The sequence below is a fragment of the Augochlora pura genome, chromosome 7, assembly GCF_028453695.1.
Source record: "Augochlora pura isolate Apur16 chromosome 7, APUR_v2.2.1, whole genome shotgun sequence".
Classification (NCBI taxonomy): Eukaryota; Metazoa; Arthropoda; class Insecta; order Hymenoptera; family Halictidae; genus Augochlora; species Augochlora pura.
The window spans coordinates 17340398-17360424 of record NC_135778.1 but is presented as its reverse complement, the minus strand read 5'-3'; the positions used below and the strand labels follow the sequence as shown (position 1 = coordinate 17360424).

At 41.6% G+C, this 20027-nt stretch overlaps 3 protein-coding genes across 7 annotated transcripts; 1 reads left to right on the top strand and 2 right to left on the bottom strand.

The window, feature by feature from the left end:
- Positions 1 to 52: 52 nt before the first annotated feature.
- On the bottom strand, positions 53 to 4664 carry LOC144472929 (protein scabrous). Its single transcript, XM_078186394.1, has 3 exons — positions 3725 to 4664; positions 3284 to 3629; positions 53 to 2307 (listed from the first exon to the last, which is right to left on the bottom strand). Exons 1-3 carry the CDS (start codon positions 3970 to 3972, stop codon positions 967 to 969), a joined length of 1935 nt encoding a protein of 644 aa, XP_078042520.1. The 5' UTR covers positions 3973 to 4664; the 3' UTR covers positions 53 to 966.
- Positions 4665 to 4801: 137 nt separating this feature from the next.
- LOC144472924 (inositol polyphosphate-4-phosphatase type I A) lies at positions 4802 to 15434 on the bottom strand. Of its 4 annotated transcripts, none has more exons than XM_078186383.1 (18): positions 14827 to 15434; positions 14017 to 14262; positions 12272 to 12364; positions 11074 to 11229; positions 10795 to 10995; positions 9750 to 9904; positions 9495 to 9667; positions 9252 to 9393; positions 9039 to 9154; positions 8883 to 8969; positions 8606 to 8766; positions 8338 to 8521; positions 7007 to 8274; positions 6661 to 6926; positions 6368 to 6585; positions 5979 to 6304; positions 5627 to 5894; positions 4802 to 5533 (listed from the first exon to the last, which is right to left on the bottom strand). In XM_078186383.1, the coding sequence occupies exons 2-18, from the start codon at positions 14132 to 14134 to the stop codon at positions 5494 to 5496; spliced, it is 3972 nt and encodes a 1323-aa protein (XP_078042509.1). In that variant the 5' UTR covers positions 14135 to 14262; positions 14827 to 15434; the 3' UTR covers positions 4802 to 5493. The 4 variants fall into 4 exon arrangements, with proteins under 4 accessions (XP_078042509.1, XP_078042505.1, XP_078042507.1 ...); XM_078186379.1 differs by having other exon boundaries at positions 4802 to 5538; positions 14827 to 15429; XM_078186381.1 differs by lacking the exon at positions 8883 to 8969 and having other exon boundaries at positions 4802 to 5538; positions 14827 to 15431.
- Positions 15435 to 15536: 102 nt separating this feature from the next.
- LOC144472930 (exopolyphosphatase PRUNE1-like) lies at positions 15537 to 18976 on the top strand. 2 transcript variants are annotated; one of them, XR_013494475.1, is made up of 7 exons: positions 15537 to 15689; positions 16409 to 16650; positions 16764 to 17035; positions 17327 to 17568; positions 17637 to 17846; positions 17934 to 18201; positions 18282 to 18976. XR_013494475.1 is itself a non-coding variant. In XM_078186396.1 (6 exons), exons 1-6 carry the CDS (start codon positions 15648 to 15650, stop codon positions 18126 to 18128), a joined length of 1203 nt encoding a protein of 400 aa, XP_078042522.1. In that variant the 5' UTR covers positions 15537 to 15647; the 3' UTR covers positions 18129 to 18976. The 2 variants fall into 2 exon arrangements, 1 of the variants encoding a protein (XP_078042522.1); XM_078186396.1 differs by having other exon boundaries at positions 17934 to 18976.
- The last annotated feature ends 1051 nt before the right edge of the window (positions 18977 to 20027 follow it).

Genomic DNA, 20027 nt, shown 5'->3' with positions numbered 1-20027 from the left:
TCATTTGGTTTCTCGGCTGAAATAGGTCAGTAAAGACAAATCTTTCAAGAGACAAATAAAAACAATTTTCACTCTTTATTTCATCGCGCGACATGGGTCGAGTTCGAATTCTCTTGGGGGCGGTAGCAAACCAAGCATACCTACATACGTAACGCGACGCAACGCAACGCAATCAACAGTCTTTGGTATTGAGAGAAATGTTGTATCGAGTGGAGTCGTAAATAATTGCGGATACTGGGTTAGAAATTTTCTCGGAAAGACCTTGATGAAAGCAGTAGTTGGAGGCTGTAAATAAATGAGAGAAAATTATGCAGATGCATAAAATAAAAGTGCCACGACTTTATAGAGATTTATAAAACTGTTTGCGTCAAACATAAAGTTGGCATAACTTTTTGAGGCAACATTTTTTTTATTGCATCATATTGTACTTGTCATGAAGTACAAAAGTCTCGAAGAAGCCGTAGGTCGGAAATCATCCGATCATTAAAAAATGATTTGAACATTTTGTAAACTATTTTAGACATTTAAATTAAATGTAAACATTTCGCACCCTCGGCCGTTGACGGTATTGGTAATAGCAACAAACTAATTCACAGCTAGCGAAGTGCATATGTGCAATATTAACGAAAGCATAACACGGTAACTTGATCAACATTTCATATTTATGCAGATGTAAATCGTTTCATAAGAAAATGGCTCATATACGACCTACGAGACTATTGTTCCTCCGGACGTGTTCTATAAGTTGCAATACAAAAAATATTCACCTTCAAAATTGATGTCAAGATTACTTAGACAACAAAATTTTATAACAAATCTTCATTGATTCTGAAATGTAAAATCACATTATGACGGCCACAACACTTATATTTTGTACACCTTATACCCGATCTTCCGCAAAAAAACAAAGTTCATTAAAAATCGACAATTGCTTACGACTCTACCCGATAGAAATGGAAGTGAATGCTACCGCGATCGTGGGCAGTCGGGATTTCTGCGTATAGACATCTCCGATGCAGCGATCGACATCCACTGGTCGGTGTCTGAGCGATACCAGGTAAGACCCAGCGAGTATTTGCCATTGAGATTTGCGTGCTGACATCGGTTGAACCACCATCCTCCGTGATAGTTAGCTGCACAGTGGGCCGTACTATCGTCCATGTCGCGATCCTTGGCGCTGAACGGCATTCCATTTTGATAGGACATTGCATTAGTCGCGTTCCCGACATAGCCATCGACGAGCAACCTGTAGCCTGTTTCTGCGGAGGTGATCGCGAACGAGTCGTATTCAGCGCGCCAACGTTCCCCATAAATGTCCAACATGTCGATACGTAATTGTGTGCAATTGTCTTGGGTAAACTCGTGCAGAATCTGATTGCCGATCCAGTATTCGCCGAATGGCGAGCCGAAACCGAGAGAATAATCGTTCCAGCTACGATCAAAGTCGAGGGTGCCGTCGATACGTCGTGCGACCACCACCCAACCGTTGCGACAGTAGACCATGATGGGCTTGCGACCTCGGCCCGCTTCCATGAGCCTTAATCCATCCACCCCGGACGATCGATCCGAAGATCGTTCCTCACAGCTGTCCGGCAGCTTGTCGACGATCAGGTGATATCGATCTTCGAGCTGCTCGAGCTCCAGCTCCAGATGGTTCGGCGATGATTTGGACTCGGTGAAGCGACTGCCATTCAACCGATCGATTGCTTCTTGCTGTCGGTCGCTCTTCTCTTGGAGTTTTGAAGCACTAACACTCAGAGCTTGAACAGCACGTCGCAAATTGCTCAGCTCCACTCGAGTTAGCGAAAGCTCTGCAGCTTTCTGAGCCGCATTCACGCCCAGTCTGGCTAGTTGTCCTTTGATCGCGGAATTATTCGTCTCAACGATCTCCTCAAGGATTCGCAGCGAGCCTACCAATCGCGTGACAACCGACTCGCCGATTTGTTTCGTCGAGATCACGTTCTCGTTCGCGCTCGAAACTCGACGCGACAACTCAACCTGATTCTTCTCCAAGTTCTTGACACGTTTGCTCAAGTTCGACGTTAGCCATTCACCCTTTTCGTACGCGACTCGTTTAGTGTCTAGCTGTGCTAGCCGCCTCTGCGTCAGAATCGCGACTTTCCGTTCCAAGGTCTTTAAACGATCCTCGCTCCGTCGTGAATAACCGTGACGTCGAGATAGTCTATGGTGCACCACGACCGTGGCGTCAGTCGCCACCGTCACTTCTCCGACGTGTTTACCCTTGCCAGCGTCGGCTGTTGACGATTCGCATCCCATCGATTTCACTTCAATCTGGACTGCGCTCAGCTGGAATTAAAATTACATACGCGTTTCATCTGTGTTCCAAAATTCTTTTATCACGTCTTCAAATTAACAAATTACTCGATTGCATACAAGGTTTGTATCACGCGGGGGCGGTAAGCTAAGAAAGGTTGGGTACGGAAGTCTGTGAAAGAACTTTCGTATCCGAAGGTTCGCTTTCAAGAATAAAAGAATGAAGGGCAGTTGGCAACTGGATAGTTTCGGTGGTATTCGAGCTAACGCGCGCCAGCTGCAGTTATCGAACTGTCGAATCTTACCGAGTCTAAATTCTAGGAGCATCGGTTGTCGAAGGAGGATCCGCGTAAAATATCAGTAGCAAATCCAGACGCTGATAAAGAAACGGGAAATGAGAATACGAACGCGAATGCAGAAAGGGATAGCATCGGACGAATGCACCGTCCGCGCAAATTAATGCCGGCAGCCGAGCGAAACCCGAAGGGGACGTTACCCAAAGTGGACAGCTGCGGACCGGCAAAGGTAGGGATGCGTGAAGCGAAAACCTTCCGGCCCGAGTGGCAGCTGTTTCTGTTTTTCTAGGAGATACCTATTCCTACCAGTGACCACAAGTTGGAAAACCATGTCCCATTTAATTAGAAGCTAGCCCACTGGTGGGTCTATTCGATCGACCAACGAACAGTTCGTTGATTTTCTTCTCGTGGTTAATGGCGCAGCTGAAACGAATGGAAGAGAAGGGGGGAGAAAGATAAAAAGAAGACCTCGAGTCGAGGCAGATGCGCGTTCGAACGGGCCCGAGCAGGTGAACAGAAGGATAAGGAGAATGCCGGAGAAAAAAGAAACCACGACCAGAGGGAAAGTAGCGTACACCTTGGACAGGATTGAAAAGGGAGGATGGACGGTTCGGAGGGCTGAGAGGGAGGATGAAATGAGAAAGACTGAGTAAGCGAGAGGTCGAATGAGCGAGGGTGGGGGAAAGCAAGTAGTGCCAGAGAAAAGATGTTACCTGACTGGCAATGTCGGCGCAGGTGCGAGATAGCAGGCTGAAACGTTCCCCGATCGCAGAGATATCGACGCGAATCGTTCCGAGCATGGCCTCGTGTTTGGCAATTCTGCCGCCAAGATTTCGAATTCCTCTGCCAACCGCGGCTATATCACCCTTCAGTAACGCCAGCTCGCCTTTCATCCTGGACCTCTCAGCCAGCTCTTCGCTGATGTTTCTGGTCCGAAGAACGTCGGCGACTTCTCCTTGGAGTTCAGTCACTGCGCTGCCCAACCACCTGACTCGCAATCTCTCGTTTTTCGCCTCGTTCCCGCTGGCATTTCCTCCGCGAAGCGAATTTACCTCCTTTCTAAGAGGGAAAGCAAGTCGATCTTGTTAATAAATACATTTTGTCTTGCAGGATCGCCAATGCAAAGTAAATCAAAGATCGAAAGCATTCCTTACCTGAGTTGTTTAACTTCGTTCTTCAAGACAAACAACTCGGTGTTTTTTTCCATCGCACGCTTTAAACTCTCCTCGAGGGCATTGTAATCCTGTTGCCTGTGGTCCAGTAGCGCGTTCACTTGCTCTTGCAATGATCTTAACACATCCGACGCGTTTTCATCGCCACGAATTTCGCCTATCGCGATTGCGATTAATATTACGGAAACGAAAGGGAACGTAACGCGAAACAACCACGTTTTCCCGGCCATATTTCCACGGGAAGCACAGTCTAGCCAGACTCGTATGCCTAGCCAGACTTGTGCGGATTAATATTGATTTTCGATCGTCGGTTACAATAATTTTTCTTCTCGTTTCAAATTCACTACACCGGCCAAGATTCTGCACCCGCACAGAGATCACTTTACGCCGACGCCGATAGCTCAACTGACACGAGCACATGCCAGTCTGGCAGTTTTATATCGTTCCCGTACTTTCCGTAAATGGTCGGGGGTAAGTGGGCCGGACCGGGTAGCACGTTAGCCCAGCCCAACGGCCCGACAGCCCAACAACCCAAGCAGCAGGTGTGTGTTCGCATTGTCTCGTGCTTACAAGCTGCGCCTCTGACACCGATACACCGATACATCGACACGCCAGTACCAAGGTACCATTCATTTTCTTTACCTGTGAGGCCACTCACTCGCTTGCCTACAAAGACCCCTCGTTTAATTATTATTATTATTATATTCGTTAGGTCACTTTTCCTCCTTCACCCTCCCGACTCCCACACAGTAACCACAATTCGTTACAACGGTGCCTCAATAAGTGTCACGCATTTTACTCTCATGATATTTTAAGACCGGCATCTGGTATTATCACCTCTTGACTCAAATACTCATTTCTATTCTTAATACCAATAATTACTTAACGCTAGAACTACCGACCCCGTCAAACTAACGGATTTTAGATTCTTCGTTTTACAATTACTGAGATTGCAAAGATATTTTCGCGGGCGATTTTTTCAAGGGTACGAACTAGTCGCCTTTAGCGTTTGGTAGTTCGATGCGTGCAGGAATGAACAGGTTCGAAAAGCTCGTTACGTAAGGTCAATAATTTATTGAAAACAGCTTGTTCCCTGACAAGATCTAAAACTCTAAAATTCTAGGGAAGTACTCGAACCGTTTTGTTTTCTTAGAACATTGCACGATGATGTACGATGATGTACAATAAATTGTCGATGTTGCGATAACGACGTATGAAATTGGAAGTCCGGTACAGTTCGGTCTCAACCGAACGTTAATTGTTCTCCGACGCATTGGACGAAGATAAATCTCAAAGATATTGTAATTCAAGATCCACCGATTTTACACTAAGTCATTTCATCCACCGTCATTGACCTTGTATGTTGATCGCATTTTCAGGGAGCATCGTGAGGATCGTCATCGCGACTCTAAGGTCAATGAACCTTACCTTAACGAGTAAAACTTTCTGTACAGAAATAATAAAAATACAATTTTCCAATAAATCCAACGTCCTCTACGTAGATACGAAATTTCTTCTAATCCCGTGGTATTGCGTGAATTAAATGGCACTCTCTTTAATAGGTTCAACGAATTGCACGAATCGAATCTAGAATATATCTAGTAACAGTAAGACTTTTTCCTGGACGCGTTCGTGCCGTAAAACTGGCTCGCTTGGTAGAAACTTATGTCTGCGCTGATCCGTAGGTACCAGTCGGTGGACGATATAGCTTGGGAAGCGTCAAAATTTGTAAACTGTTAAACGCGTACTTTCTAATTCCGATGTTCTTCCATGTGTTTTCTCGTCGACAGCCTTCACTAAAACAGATAATGGCTTTCGCAAAGTGTCCCCAGTGAATCGTAGAACTGAATTGAACAAAATTTATTTCTTGAAGAAACCACAAACCTTCGAATGCAGTCGAGAGCCCTGGTGAATTCGTGTTCGGCTAAATGGTACTCGCTGGTCAAAATATTGACTTGCTCCAGAGTGACCGACATTCCGGTGCGATCTTTTGCACTCTTACAGCTAGTAAATCTGAGTCCGCGCATTCTCCGACAAATTTGGGAAGAAAGCTGCAGTATTTCTACATTTTTATTCACTTTCGCATGTACGCTCGTCTTCAAATTGGTCATCAACTCTGTTAGCGTTTGACCAAGCGGCGATCTTGTACCAACTAATGAGAACAAATCAACACAGGTGTAAAGAACAATGATCGAAGTATAGCAGATATAATCTCGTAATGAAAGACAGATCTTACGTCGAGTTGACGCCGTCTCCGTGGGCAGATTTAGCTTCTTGAAACGCAAATAGTATTCGTTCAACCTTTCGTAGTTATCCATATTGCTCTTCTCCTGAGGCTTGGTCGTCCCGAGGCTTTCAGCTAAAGAAGCCATTTCGTTGATCCCGACATTGAAGAAGACCGGGGTGACATTGAATGAAATGGTTTGTCTAGTGGAAGGAACTAGCGGTAGCAGAGAATAAATCGCATCTGGCACTGGAAGCATCACTGTTAATGCGGCACGAGAACCGACAACCCTTGGCAAGGGCAGTTGAACCAACGGAACGTTGCCGTTTTCTTCGGACCTGAAACCAAACCCGTATAAAAAGTAAACCAGGTGCTCCAGCAAATATAAACAATTCGTATACCTCGATTGAATGCCACATCTGGTCAACGTAAACGTTACTGTGTGCATGTCTTCGACCGCAACGGCCATGTCTCCCCACATGTCTGTCTCGTCCCCGTAATAACTGAGAAGACCTTCGAACGAGACCAATGGACCAAGAGTAGTTAATATCAGGAGAAACATCGGATCGGGTCGCTGACACCAGAGCTTTGCCATAATGCCTGATACCAAGCTGGTCAGCTAAAAACAATGATTCATTATTATACCTATTATTGCACACATGCATACATGTATAAAAAAAGGCAGGTAACTTACAGCTTGGCTAAAGCATACGTCTCGTCTATATCGAACGTTACATGCGCGCTGAGCCATCTTCGCATCCTCTTGCACTCTAAATACAGAGTGTGTTAATCTCGCTGTCTTCAACAGTCCGTCCATGGCCTGCCGTAGCTTTTTCATGCTTGGTCTAAGCTCGCTGGTCCAGTCAACGATTGAGGCGAAGTCTAGACCCTCGATGAACTTGTTCCTTTGTCCTGAATTGCTTTTAATCACTCTTGTCATCGAATCGACTGCTTGGCATACTATCCATTAGGAACAGGTAAAACAATAAAATTATTAAACTGAAAGACAACGAAAAAGCCAAGTCGTACGGTTTCCTTACCTTCCTTTGCTTTCGAAAAAGCCGGTGCTGTTTTGTCAAATCCAGGACTGGAATGTTGTCGTGGAAGCGCATGATTTTCTACGGACTCGAGAAGTTTGCTTGATTCATCGTTCTTCATGTCGTTTTTCGGCTGTATCGTCACAACTTCTACAATCTGGCTTCGATTGTTCTGTTCACATCCTTTCAAACTATGCGCACGTCGCACAATAGTTTTGTTTCTCAACCGAACAGCAGGACTGCTGCATCGACCACAAAGGAATTTCACTTTTGATACTAGACACATAACGCTCGCCTCTATATTCAATTGCGTCAGATCCCATGGCTCAGGCTCGTCTGTCGGTTTGTAATAATTTGCGGAGGGTGAATTGCACATTTTTTGAGTATCCAAAAATCGCTTGCACGGATCGAGGTCGCCTCGAGTTTCTTCTTTGTCTTCGTTAGCTTCGACCGCGTCGGACACCACGTTCGCGTTTCTGCTGACATTCTTGTTTGACGTTGCATTCTCATGGTCGTTCTCCTCGATGACAGCGACATGATCGTTGGCCACGTTGCTGCTGCTATCGTTGTACTTACAGTTATCGTGTTCGTTGTGGGTGTCGTTGTCGTTAACTTTATCGTTACAGTGCTCGAGAATCGGCGAGTGGCAAACATTTGTCATCGTGTCTTTGCAAGCATCTTCCTCGGCATCTGGAAAAATTACGAACTTCTCTTTTATCGAAGCTTCTTCAGCTCCGATCTGGCCAATTCGTTTCGGAGCGATGCGATTATTCTTCGAAAGAAACAAAGACGGATAATTATTCCTTTGGTTCTCCTCTGTCCAGATATCGTTGACGCATTCTGGAGTGTCTGGCGTAACGAAATCATCGAAATCTGGACTCTTCAAATCGAAATTCAATTGTTGTGTGATGCGCTTGAAAGGGGACAAAGATTGATGTGCCTTCAACTGGAAGCTGTGCGCGTCCTCGGTAACGTCTTCCTGAACTTTGGCAACTTTGTACTCCTCGAGGAACGTTAATGCTTCCTCGACCAAACCAGGATCCCAAAGGCTAAGTAGAATTCTAGTTTTCGTAATCATATCCTCGCAAATAGGTAACATTCCGCTAGTCTGTTTTTCCTTGGCTAGTTTCATCAAAGCGCGCATTGCGTCGACTACGTCGCGACGAAGCTGCTTGATCGCCTGAATGGCATCGTGTGCCATAGTAATCTTCGAGGTCCCCTGATACAAGTGAGTGCTGCGCGTCGGCGATTCTTTCAAAGCTTGCACCAATCTAAAAGTAAAGTTTGTTTCATTCCGATTTGAATTCTGATGACATCATCTTTGATTTACCTACCTTATGAGACCTCCATTTTTACTTTTGTGCGAATGTGCGGTAAAAGCTCCAACCGTTATCAAATCGTAAAATCCGCACTTGTTCAAGGTGTCATTGTGAACCCACATCCTTTGAAGATGCAGATTCAGAGGTGCGAACTCAAGAGTCCTATCATCTCTGCGCAGCGACCGTTTAAAGTAACTCCCTAGAAAAAAGAAGAAACAAACATGTAAAAAGACACGAAAAAAGAAACAGGTTTCGAAAGTCGACTCGTGAGATGCGCTATTACCTTTGAAGGCCGATAAATTCTCCTTCGCTTGCGAATAGAGGTGCAAAAGGTGTAGATGGCGATCGAGTAACTCGATTTGTTTGGTGTGCCAAGGTTCTCGCAACTCGCCCATCCCAGCGACCTCTTGCAGCAATTCCTTCTCCTCTTGAATCCAAATTGCACTGAAAAGATGATACGTAATAAGCATCGATCAAATAGATAACAAAAATCTATGTGTACACAGATATGAACAAAGTGAAAGGGAGAATGAAATGAATATTTGCGCTAGGTTACTCACAGTAAATGTTGAGGGAACAGAAAGCAAAGTTTACTTTCAGCCATGATTTCATGAACACAGATGTCCCCACCCAAACCAGAGTGAAACCTAAAAGATTTGTACATTGCAGACATAACCAAACCAAAGTTTCTTTCGATATTTTTTTATGCGACCCACCTGTAAGTTTGCACGTATGGGTTCGCGAAAAGAAGTTTCAGTTGGCCCTGATGTGGAAGTTTGATTTTCGTTCCCAGACGAGGTGGCAAAGACTGCGAGCGCCTGTGTGCAAGTACCTGTACGAACACGATGCGGAACAATGAAAATCGATAGGTATGTTCGAAATGAAAAACGAGAAACTAGAAACTAACAGAAAGTTATCTATTCCTTTACCTGTTGATTCGGCCCGCAAGTGGATTCCTTTGACGGAGTGCTCTCCGTGCTGTTGCCTTTGTCTTCCGCTTCCAAATTCCACGCGTTGATAGTCAGAAAGCCGACGGTAGTTGTTTTTGCGGACTTCAACGGTATCCTTAACCTGAAACATTGCGATCGCTAGTCAGAGACGCGACAGCTCGACGAGCATCGTAACGAAAGGAAGGGAAAACGCGTTCGCGGAACGAGAGCCATCCAAATTACCTGGGAGTATCTTGAATCGCGTTCAGCGTCACGATCACACTCCCTATAGGTGTGGCCGTTTGACTCACCCTCTCCCTAACATCATACGCTGTTATTCTCGCTTTTGTGTCCGAGTTTAAACCGTCGCTTGCGCGGAAGCTGACGGTTGTTAGAAAACCGGGATTGCTGCTTCGCTGCGTAAAGAAGTACCTTTGTTTAATACCTTACTACCTTTAGTTTTGCCTAATTTCTTTTTTTTTCTCCTGAAGAGCTTACCTCCATAACTTCCGTTCGCGCATACTTGATCCATGTTTTCGAACCTTTCGGCTGAACGTCTACCTCCAACACGGGATTCGGCGGTCGGCCGTGTCCGTCGCATAGTAGGTTGTCACAAGTCAACGATATTTCGCACATCGGTATCTCGGCCGGATCTGGTCGTGAGAAAGCGGTCAGAAAATATTTTCCCCCTTTTTTTTCAATTTCTACATAGAGTGATGCTTACAGCTTGTTCAATGAAACGAGATAATAAATGTAATCGAAACATCTGTAACAGAGCCAACTTTTGGTAGACCTTTTCTGGGGATTAACATACAAAAGGTTCTACTTGATACAATATACAGGATGTCTCCGGTTTTAATGTTGAAACTTTGTTAGTGTATTCTATGGCACAAAGTAAAGAAAATGTAATGTAAATATAGGTCATATAGAGCTTTATTAAGAAGTTATAACAAAAATTCGGAAGAGTTGCTTAAATAACTTAAATAACTTGCTGTTACTGCAAGCATTGACTTGAATAGATCAACAATATTGTGTTTTTCAGTGTGTTTATGTAAGCTATGTTTACTATCTGAGGTCACCAAACATTGAAATGAATTTTGCTGGTCAAGGGCGCAGTTTATGATTACGGTGCGGACGTGACTTCAGGCTATTTTTGAGATTTAGCAAAACTTTTTGTTTTCATGACATGTAACATGACACACGGCATGTACTGATCTATTCGAGCCAATGCTCGCAGTAACAGCAAGTTGATTACTATTCCTCTTCTGCATTTTTGTTACAACTTCTTAATAAAGCTCTATATGACCTATGTTTACATATTATTTTTTGTTTACTTTGTGCCATAGAATACACTGAGACAGTTTCAACATTAAAACCTGGGACACCCTGTATATATGATGTTATCATCATAACTATTCGTTGGAAATCCTTATCATTAGGATTTTGGTGAACACCCTATATAAGTAACATGTTTCCATTTACTGACTCGTCCCGCTGTACCGATAATAGAAAAGTACAACTCGCGAGTAGAGATTCGTATTACCAGTCAAGATACCGCGTTGCAGTCGTAACATTTGGATGTCGGTGTCGTGTTTATGCCCACTGAACGCTTCAATTCGTTGTCTGAGCGCCAACAATTGGCTTCGCATGCATTCGTAGCTGGCCAACTGGAGAGCTTGCAACCAGCTGTCGCGTTCATCGGCAGAGTTCGCACCCAACGCTTGAAACAGGCCTCCCTCGAAAACTGAAACAGCGAACTCCGCGGTTCAACCGTGTTGTTAAATAGCGGGCGACAGGGAGGGAAAGATCGTAAGAAACTTACCTATACTGAACCCATACGGAACCTGGTTGCTCGCTTGTTCCACACGAACAAAGCATTGTTCGAGTATTATCACTCCCAGAGGTTCCGACCATTGTTCCCGTGACTTGAAATAAAACAATAGGTTCCCTCGCAATCTGCACCACCTCTCGAAGCTGACTATTCAACAGAGAAGAGAGAGAGAAGGAGTAACGTTTTCGTTATGCTCGGTTAAGAAGCGTCGGCAAACGCAACAACTTTCAGGAAGCCTTCACGCGATCAGAACGTTGGGAAGCGAGAAAAACGATGCTGATTTATCGTCTTTGACCTTTAGCGACCCGACAGAAATAGAAAAACGAGAGCCGTCGAAAACCAAGAGAAAAGCTGGAACAGTTATAAACGGGAAAGGAATAAGACGCGATCGGTGTACTCGCATGCATGTTCAACATTTCGTGCGTACCCGTGCAGATAAATAAACCGAACCGTCTAGATTTATGGCTTTTACTATTGATCGAATCAGTGGATACCCGAATCCAAGTAATCCGTTAATTCCTTCAATTTATACTCCATTTTTCGAAGTATAGTACCTGAATTCATAACAACTGCTCATAACTATTATGACTTCGGATATATCTTCTCTCAAAGAAGAGACCATAGATCCGAGTATCCGTACATGTTCAATTGTACTACTTTTTTTTTATTGAAGTTCCCAGTAGTAAGAGTTCTGGTTCAAATTGTAATAATAGAAACGGTAATTAGTTTCGCCATGTACAAAAAAATGTGCTGGATAAACACGGCATCTAAGAAAGCAGACACCTGCAGAATAGAAGGAAAACATGCGAAGTATTCTTGGAAATGGAACTGGACATGCAATAAACCAATAAATACCTTTCATGATCTTCGAAATCTACTCGCTGAAAACCGGTCACCATTCGGTGAATCATATTTGTGGATACTATGGGAAGGTGCGAGAAGGTGAGGTGAGGGAAAGGAACATTGGCCAGGAAAGTGAAGGAAATCCCACGGATAAAAACGGAACATTGATTCAAAAGCACCAAGCGATTTTCCGATGTGTCGCGCGTCGGTGCTCGGTTAGCTCAATGTACAGCTCTTTTTCTTAAACTCGGGTTACAGCATCAAGCGTGTTAATCGCGATGAATCGAGTTAAATTAGCAAGGAGAACGTTTGTTGGGAAAAAAAGAAACAAAAAACTCGATTATACCTTTACTCGTACTGGCGGTAACGCAACTGAAGTCTCGCAGTGTCTTATGCGTTTTTCCCTTTTGAAATTTGTTGTCAGATTTTTTACCTGTACCTGCAAATTATATGTAGCTACAGGTATCTTACAATTTGACCGAAACTTACAGTCGACGGCGATGTCCCGAGCGTGTGCTAGCCTACTGATTGTACTTACTATTCAGTATTATGCGTGCTGATTGCCGATATTTTACGTTCGCATATCAAACCACGAGCAAATCACGTCAATATTTAACGCGCGACTCTAATCAACGACGAAGTTAAAATTTGTCGAAATCATGATAAGAATTGCCTGAACCGCTTAACGAAAATTAAAGCTGTACGCAATGGTTTTCGACAAATTCAATATACAAATCTACAAACATAAATCGTCGAGGTCTTTTGCTTGCAATGTCGACTTTGTCACATTATTCAAAATGGGTCCCGAACGCACAGAAATCGAATTCATTTCAATGATATTTATGCGTGATTATTTAAACCCTGGTCCGATTGCTCAAATTTTATGATAGCAGTTGGAAAAGTCGGAAAAAAATAAAAAAAATAACAGATAACGACGAGGATGGCGGTGTGATGACGGTGATAGTGACGATGAAACAAATAAGAACATAATCGAAAGTGTACAGAAAGATAAATGACGAGCAACGTTTACGATGCTTACCTCGGAAAGATGTCTGTTTCGAACGTCAGAAAATAAAAATTACAATGGTCGGTTCGGGATGTTGCGAAGAAGCTACGACACCCTGTAATTATAGGATCCCACGAGGTCGACAAATTCTTCGTACACGGGTAATTTGATTCGCGCTAGTGCTTTACATAGGAACCTGGATCGGCATCAGTTATCGTCTCGATAACAAAATTTTGATTTGGCTCGAGTCTGGTCGAGCGGAGTCAATTCAAGTGAATCCGATCCAGGAAAAGGAACTACAATCTCTTGTGATCACGACGACGCGACGCAAGGACGCAATACGGCGCGCCGGGTAAACGACTCTCAAGGTACGAGTCACGCAAATATACACATGTACATTGCCATTCAAGAGTATGTAGATACTCTCCCAACTAAAAAAGTAACAACTATCTGGATTATACTGAATTTTCAGCACATGTTACATCATACGAACACATATCTTCAACATTCAAGATCAAATCATGATCAACATAGTACAGGTTGTTGCATTCGTCTATTCATCAGCTACGACATAGCATTGAACAAAACGTATAACCCCTTCCAAAAAGAAAATCAAGGTTTTGCACATCCGAAACTCTAGATATAAAGAAAATATACTAGTTCTTCCGTGCAACCAATTCCTTAAGTTATTGTATTTCTTGTTGAACAGATTTTTTACTGAATTTATACATAACGAGCGATTCCAAATTGCGTGCAATAAGTGCATCCAAAAAAAACATAACTTGCGAGTATCCACATATTTTTGAACGACAGTATACACGGTACGAGCCTCATGCATTGAGAAACTTTGGAAACAGATGATGGGCTCTACATTAAACAAAAGACGAAGAATTTGCGTATCACGTGAATTTATTTCGAAGGATCAACATGTACAATGTAAATGAAGGAGAAAGAAAACATGCGTCTGTTTTGCGGCCTGAGCGGCAAAATACATGTGTGTACGTAGAATAATCGGTTGGTTAGAAGAGGGGCCGATCGGTCTCGCGCTAGTATCATTCGCATTTGCCAACAATTGGATCACTCACTCTCTGTTCTGCGAAAGAAGCCTTCTTGTCGCTCGCGCACGTACAATATACCCTCCTTCTCGAATTTCTGCGATGGTTGTGTAGCCAGAGTGAGCAATTCTTGCTTGTTGAATCGCATCTCGGAGCTCGAAACTCCGTCTTCGGTTCTGGTTCCGGTTCCAGTTTCAGTTCCGGTTCCGGCTCCAGTTCCGGCTTCACCCTCCCTTTCCGCAGTAATCCACGTTACGTGCTTTTCTTTATCCTCGCCTGTTAACAAGCAGATCGTTAACGTCACGCGTGACTAGAAAGAAACACCTCTCTACTTGCTGTGGTACAATGCAGCTATTCCACCCATATTACTCGAACGAAATCGATTCTCTGTTCAACCACAAATCCATCGAAACATTTCGACTAGCGACTTGCTCTGTTTTGTCATGTCGCATCACGTCATATTGAGTCAACGACATTCCTAACCTATTGCTTTGTACGCGTCTCACACTCTACGAGTACTTACGACGCTGATGACAACCAACACACTGATACAGACCACAGCACTCACTTTCGTTCTGCAGCTCCCTCCCCCATGAACTCTCCTCTCTCTACTCTCGCACCTTCACCGTTGCCACCCCTGCCCCTTTCACACTATCACTCTCCTCCACCCTATCTCTATCTCTCTCTCTTTCTTACTTATTCTCAATCCTATTCTTTTTGCTTCGTCAAATATTTTCCGATAGCAAACGCGTACGAATTTCTAATATTGAAGAGAATCGATAAAAGAAAGTAAGCTCGCTGATGACAGACAAATCTCTTTAATCGTTCGTAAAAACCAACCTCCGTGGATAAAGAATCCTGGGGGGTCCTTTTCCAGACCATGTCGACTCCGTTTCGTTTCTTTTGCTGTCTCTTTCTTTTCTTCAACACTTATCGTTTAATAGAACTTGCATCGATCGTTACGGAGAACGAAGGGACTCCCTAATTCAGAAGAACATTAATGCACCTCGGCCGCGTTGCAACCATTACGAAATCTCATATGTATGTACGTATACGTTTTGTTCAGAACACTTGTCCATGGATGCTTGTGCGTGCACGAAATTACGAATACACGCCTGCCATTCTCCCCAAAGAACACTGCTCCATCGAACATAGAAATAATCTGTACCGTTGTTTGTTACATCGCATGCAACAGACAGTGACGATCGCCGGAACGTTGAAACGGACAATCGCGGTGGACATTACTGTCACACCGACGTCGAATCGTTCACAGTCGACCTCCTTCGAGCGTTTCCGAATATTCCCGATCAAAATCGAACGTTTCCGAACTCCGTCGGTATGTAATTTCGTTCTCAGCATCCTTACAACTTTCTTGCAGGAAAATAGAAGTCGAAGAATTACCCATCACAAATGGAATTGGATGATTCTTATACATTTTCATTGAAAATTCAATGAAATCGTCCAATCCCATTTATCAGTTTTCTCTCCGCCACTTGCAGCAGTTACCGAACAAAATCCATGACACCATTGGTCACATCAATCCACCAATAGACACACTGACCTTGTGCGGAAATTTTACAAACGCAGCGTAGTATCTCACTTATTCGAATGCACTACGTACTGTAATGTTCGTCTGACACTTGTGTAGAAAGAGAAAAATTATGGATTGCCTGGAGTTTCTTACGTCATCCAAGAAAGTCTTGGTAACTATCACTTAATACTAATACTGTCTGCCCTGTAAGAACCAATAGTGCTTGTTAACTATACACAATAAACTTTGACTTTAGAGGTTGTATTAAGATGTCGGAAATTGTAACCAACACAATACTTATGCGGATCTAGTAAATTCGATTTCCTACGCATAAAAGTTATTCCTTATTCTTTCTATCGTATATACATATAGAACATTTACTTCAAATGTAATAAAGCCTTAAGGATTATATTATCATTACATACAGTTACTTACAAAATTGAGCATACATCTAAGTTGGCAATAATGGTTAGCGGGAAAATAAACAAAAATGGACATTTTCAAGAGTGATACTCTTTATCACATAGAACTCTGCGGATAGTTTTCGTATAGATTGTTTGTTTAATTCTCAAAAACACATTGTTTGTTAATTTCGGTACACTGGTTTTGAGATTAATTTCAATTAGTCTTACTATACATATATCACTCATCGGCTTCAATCGTTATCTTTTTTTCACGTCCTTACGTTACCTTTTTTATAGTTAATTAATTGTACGCTCAATTTTATGACGGCAAAATAAGAGTATTTTTACGTTTAGTATGAAATAAAGATAGTTTTAAAAAAAAGTTTTTCGAGTAATTAACTCTTAAAATATTCAAATAAAGTATATACTGTATTGTTACTTACTAGAAAATAATACATTATTACTGTTAAAAATATTCGTTGCATAGCCACATCTATCGCAATACCGTAGAATCTGCGTTGTATTGGGTAACAGCACATGCGATTTGGATTCCGCGGTATGTGCACTAGTTCAGGGATTATACGAATATTTGGATATAAAACTTGGATTAGGAACAGGTCAAGTTGTAATTCCGTTGATGAATATACCGCGGAAAGAATATCGCGTTAAAACGGAAGTGAAGTATTTTTTTGAACGTTACCACATTTCTCCGGATTTATTAACGTTTCGGTAAGTTGAGATCGTATGTAAGAGGAACGTATACCTATCCATGTGCAGGCCCTATGCGCACATATGAGCATGTTGCTTGGGATGCCGTAATCGATTACTCCTGTTATTTGCAGAGATGAAATAGACTTGAAAGAATTAAAGAACAATAAAGCTATAACTTTGAATGTCGTACTTGTTGATTGTCACACTCTTTCCGAAGCAGACGATTTTCTAAAAGACTCTGTAATCAAAGTAATCGATCATCGACCACGAGATCCGACCTGGCCGTGGCCTAATAGAGATGTTTACATAGAGACTGTAGGAAGTTGCGCGACCTTGGTAGCAAAGAATTTCCTTGACAAATATTTACAGTTTGTAAACACGCACATCGCGACTCTTCTGCGGGGTAAGACATTTATTATTATTATACTTCCACCATGTCACGGTTATGACAATATTATAGTATACTACCGTGTATAGCGATTTTACGGATTTTTGCTATTAACTTTTATTCAATGATCTCAGAATAATTAATTTGATTATGTTGCTCAACATAATTGGTTTGGCTACGAATAAAATTGCTGTCACTGTATACATTATTTCGGTAATTCAGTAGTTTAGTAATTCTCTGTATACCGAACGAATTAAAACGCAACAAGTGGTTTCGTCGTATGTTCTCCAACTAAAATTTCAATAGGTCCTATCTTGATCGACACATGTAACATGTCAAAAGAGGCCAAACGCGCCACTCCAACCGACATTCAAATATTAGAACAACTCGAATGTATAGCTCATTCAATTCGCGATCGAGACACTGAATACCATGATCTTATCGAAGCAAAAAACGATGTTAGTGAATTGACGGTCGATGATCTATTAATCAGAGACGTGAAGGTGGTCGCAGGAGTGCCGGTCGTTGGATTCCCCATACTAGTTCAAGTAAGTTATGAAGTATTATTTAGACGCCAATAACTTATCGTTTCTAAAGTTAGTTTCTTGGATTCTAGAAGTTCATTGAGTTTCATAAAGTGTTTGATGCCATTTACAATTTCGCCAAGGCCAGAAAATCTAGGATCGTTTTCTTACTTGGCATGCAAGTTGAATCGAATAAAATCAGTAGAGATATTGCTATCTTTTCTCTATCTCCCTCCGAAGATAGTAAAACATATTCTTATGCAAGCCCAGCAGAACGATATTTTCACGCAGATTTTGAAGAGGTTTGTGTAGTAGTTAAAATTTCGCTTTTACGTAACAGAAAATCGATGATCAATTAATTGAGTAATGATTCAATTGTTAACAAACAGCTAAGGATGATCATGTTTTTATCTGACGACCCGGATCTTGAATTATATGATGGAAACACGTTATTTGATATTGATGGGAAATATGAAATGCTGTATTTCAAGCAGGGAAATTTAAGCATTTCACGAAAACAAATAATACCGCTCGTACAAAACATGATGAAGCATCTTTCGAAACTACATGAAGAATTCAATTAGAGCCTATAAGTTGTCCAACATAAATAAATAAGAGAAACATTGAAATAATGCGTGATCAAAAGTCAATCTGAATGTACGTGAAGAATATATGTCTTTAAAGATAGTATGAAATTTGTTAATACAGATATTGAACAAGTTTATTATTGAAAATAGAACGTATGATTGTTACCTGTTTTACCATAAGATGTACGGAAAATCCAACACAAACTAAATTGCTATTGAAGTGACTGTGGCGCTTCCTGTGAGGGACTCCAGAAACTCCGTTGAGGGTCCGTTAGAAATCCGTTAAGGATCTGTCAATTAGTATTATAGCAAAACGCTTAAATTGCGAGCCAAATGTTACCGACAGGACGAATTTTCTTTTCTGTATGAGAAATGCTTTAGGCCAATAGAGTCCATAAGTAGCCATACATAATTTAACAAAATTGTTTCTTACCACAGTTTTGCATAGTCTTTCCCAGTAAGCAATTTGTTCTGAATTTGTTAAGGATATGACAGTGCACATTTCTGCCACTAACGTTTTATACATGTTTACGACACTGTCACATCTGCCACATGAGTGCGACCGACTTGCTCTCTTCAAACAATAAATTTCGCTACAAGGTTCCACTAAGGACTTGCCATTGATTTAGCAACGCTAAGCGCCCGTTGTCAAATACTGAACAGAATCTCCTTTCAACGACTTCAAATTTACATGAATTTCTTTGCAAAGTACCGAGTATTTTATACGCATTTATTCAAAGCAGACTTGGCTGACTAGATTAATTTTTAATACTAAAATTATACTTATACTACCACCTCATATTAGAAACTTTTTCTTATTCTACATATGAGCCGTCCAGTGCACACATCGATTAACTCCACTTTTTGAAAAATCTTAAATTTAAGTGTCAAAGCACTTGGTATAGTCATAACTTTTTATATTTATAATAATTTTCCTGAATAATAAAGATTAACACCATTAAACGGCAAAATTTTTTTGGCCATTGAAAAATAAGTAATTTATTTCAGAAGCCATTCTGATTAACTCCATACTCTAATGTAATCGTTGATTTGTTGCCATGCATCAATGCTTTTTTTTTAAACAGCCGAAGATGTTTCCCCCTCTCAATAATACTGGTAATAAAATCGCATTGGCAAACAGATAAAAAAAATGTTTGTTTGGCCAGAAACTGAAGGATCTCGTGGGTCTCAAGAAAGGGCATAGCCGATTAAGATGGTCAAAACTGCCCTTAGAGGTTTTTCAATGAGTCATATACCGTTCGATAGCTGACCAATAAAAACTCATCTGCGTAAAATTTTAACCCTGTAACTTGTCCGTGAGGGTAGTTACAGGGTAAATTAGATTTCGCGGTTTTCCGGCATTTTTCCACCTTTAGCGGCTTTCTAAAATTTTGAAAAAAATATGGCTTATTTTGGACATCAAGCCGGATGTTATAGAATTTTTTCAGGTAAAAAAAATTTTCCCGTTAAAATCAGGGTCGCCACAGTAATATTCCTGATGAATTAATCACAAATAATATATTATAACAGAACTGTCAACATTCATTTTTATGGAAAAGCTGTAATAAAAATATATAACTAACTTTTTCTGTAATGAAAAACTTAAAAATTTAAAGACTGAATTTAACTTTACTGCTTTTTTCAATTGCCAAATTGATTAACTCCACCAGTCATAAAAACTGTAACATTACCGACGATTATTTTTTGGCTATTCTTTCTTGTTAATTTTATACATCGTTAAATGAAAGCTATATCTGTATTTATGCATTCTACATTATATATGTGAATCTATGTTATAACAGGAATTTTAAAAAACAATGTACATCATTTCATCGCGTTTCTCGACTTCTTGTTTTATGGAGTTAGTCGATGTGTGCACTGAACGGCTCATATATA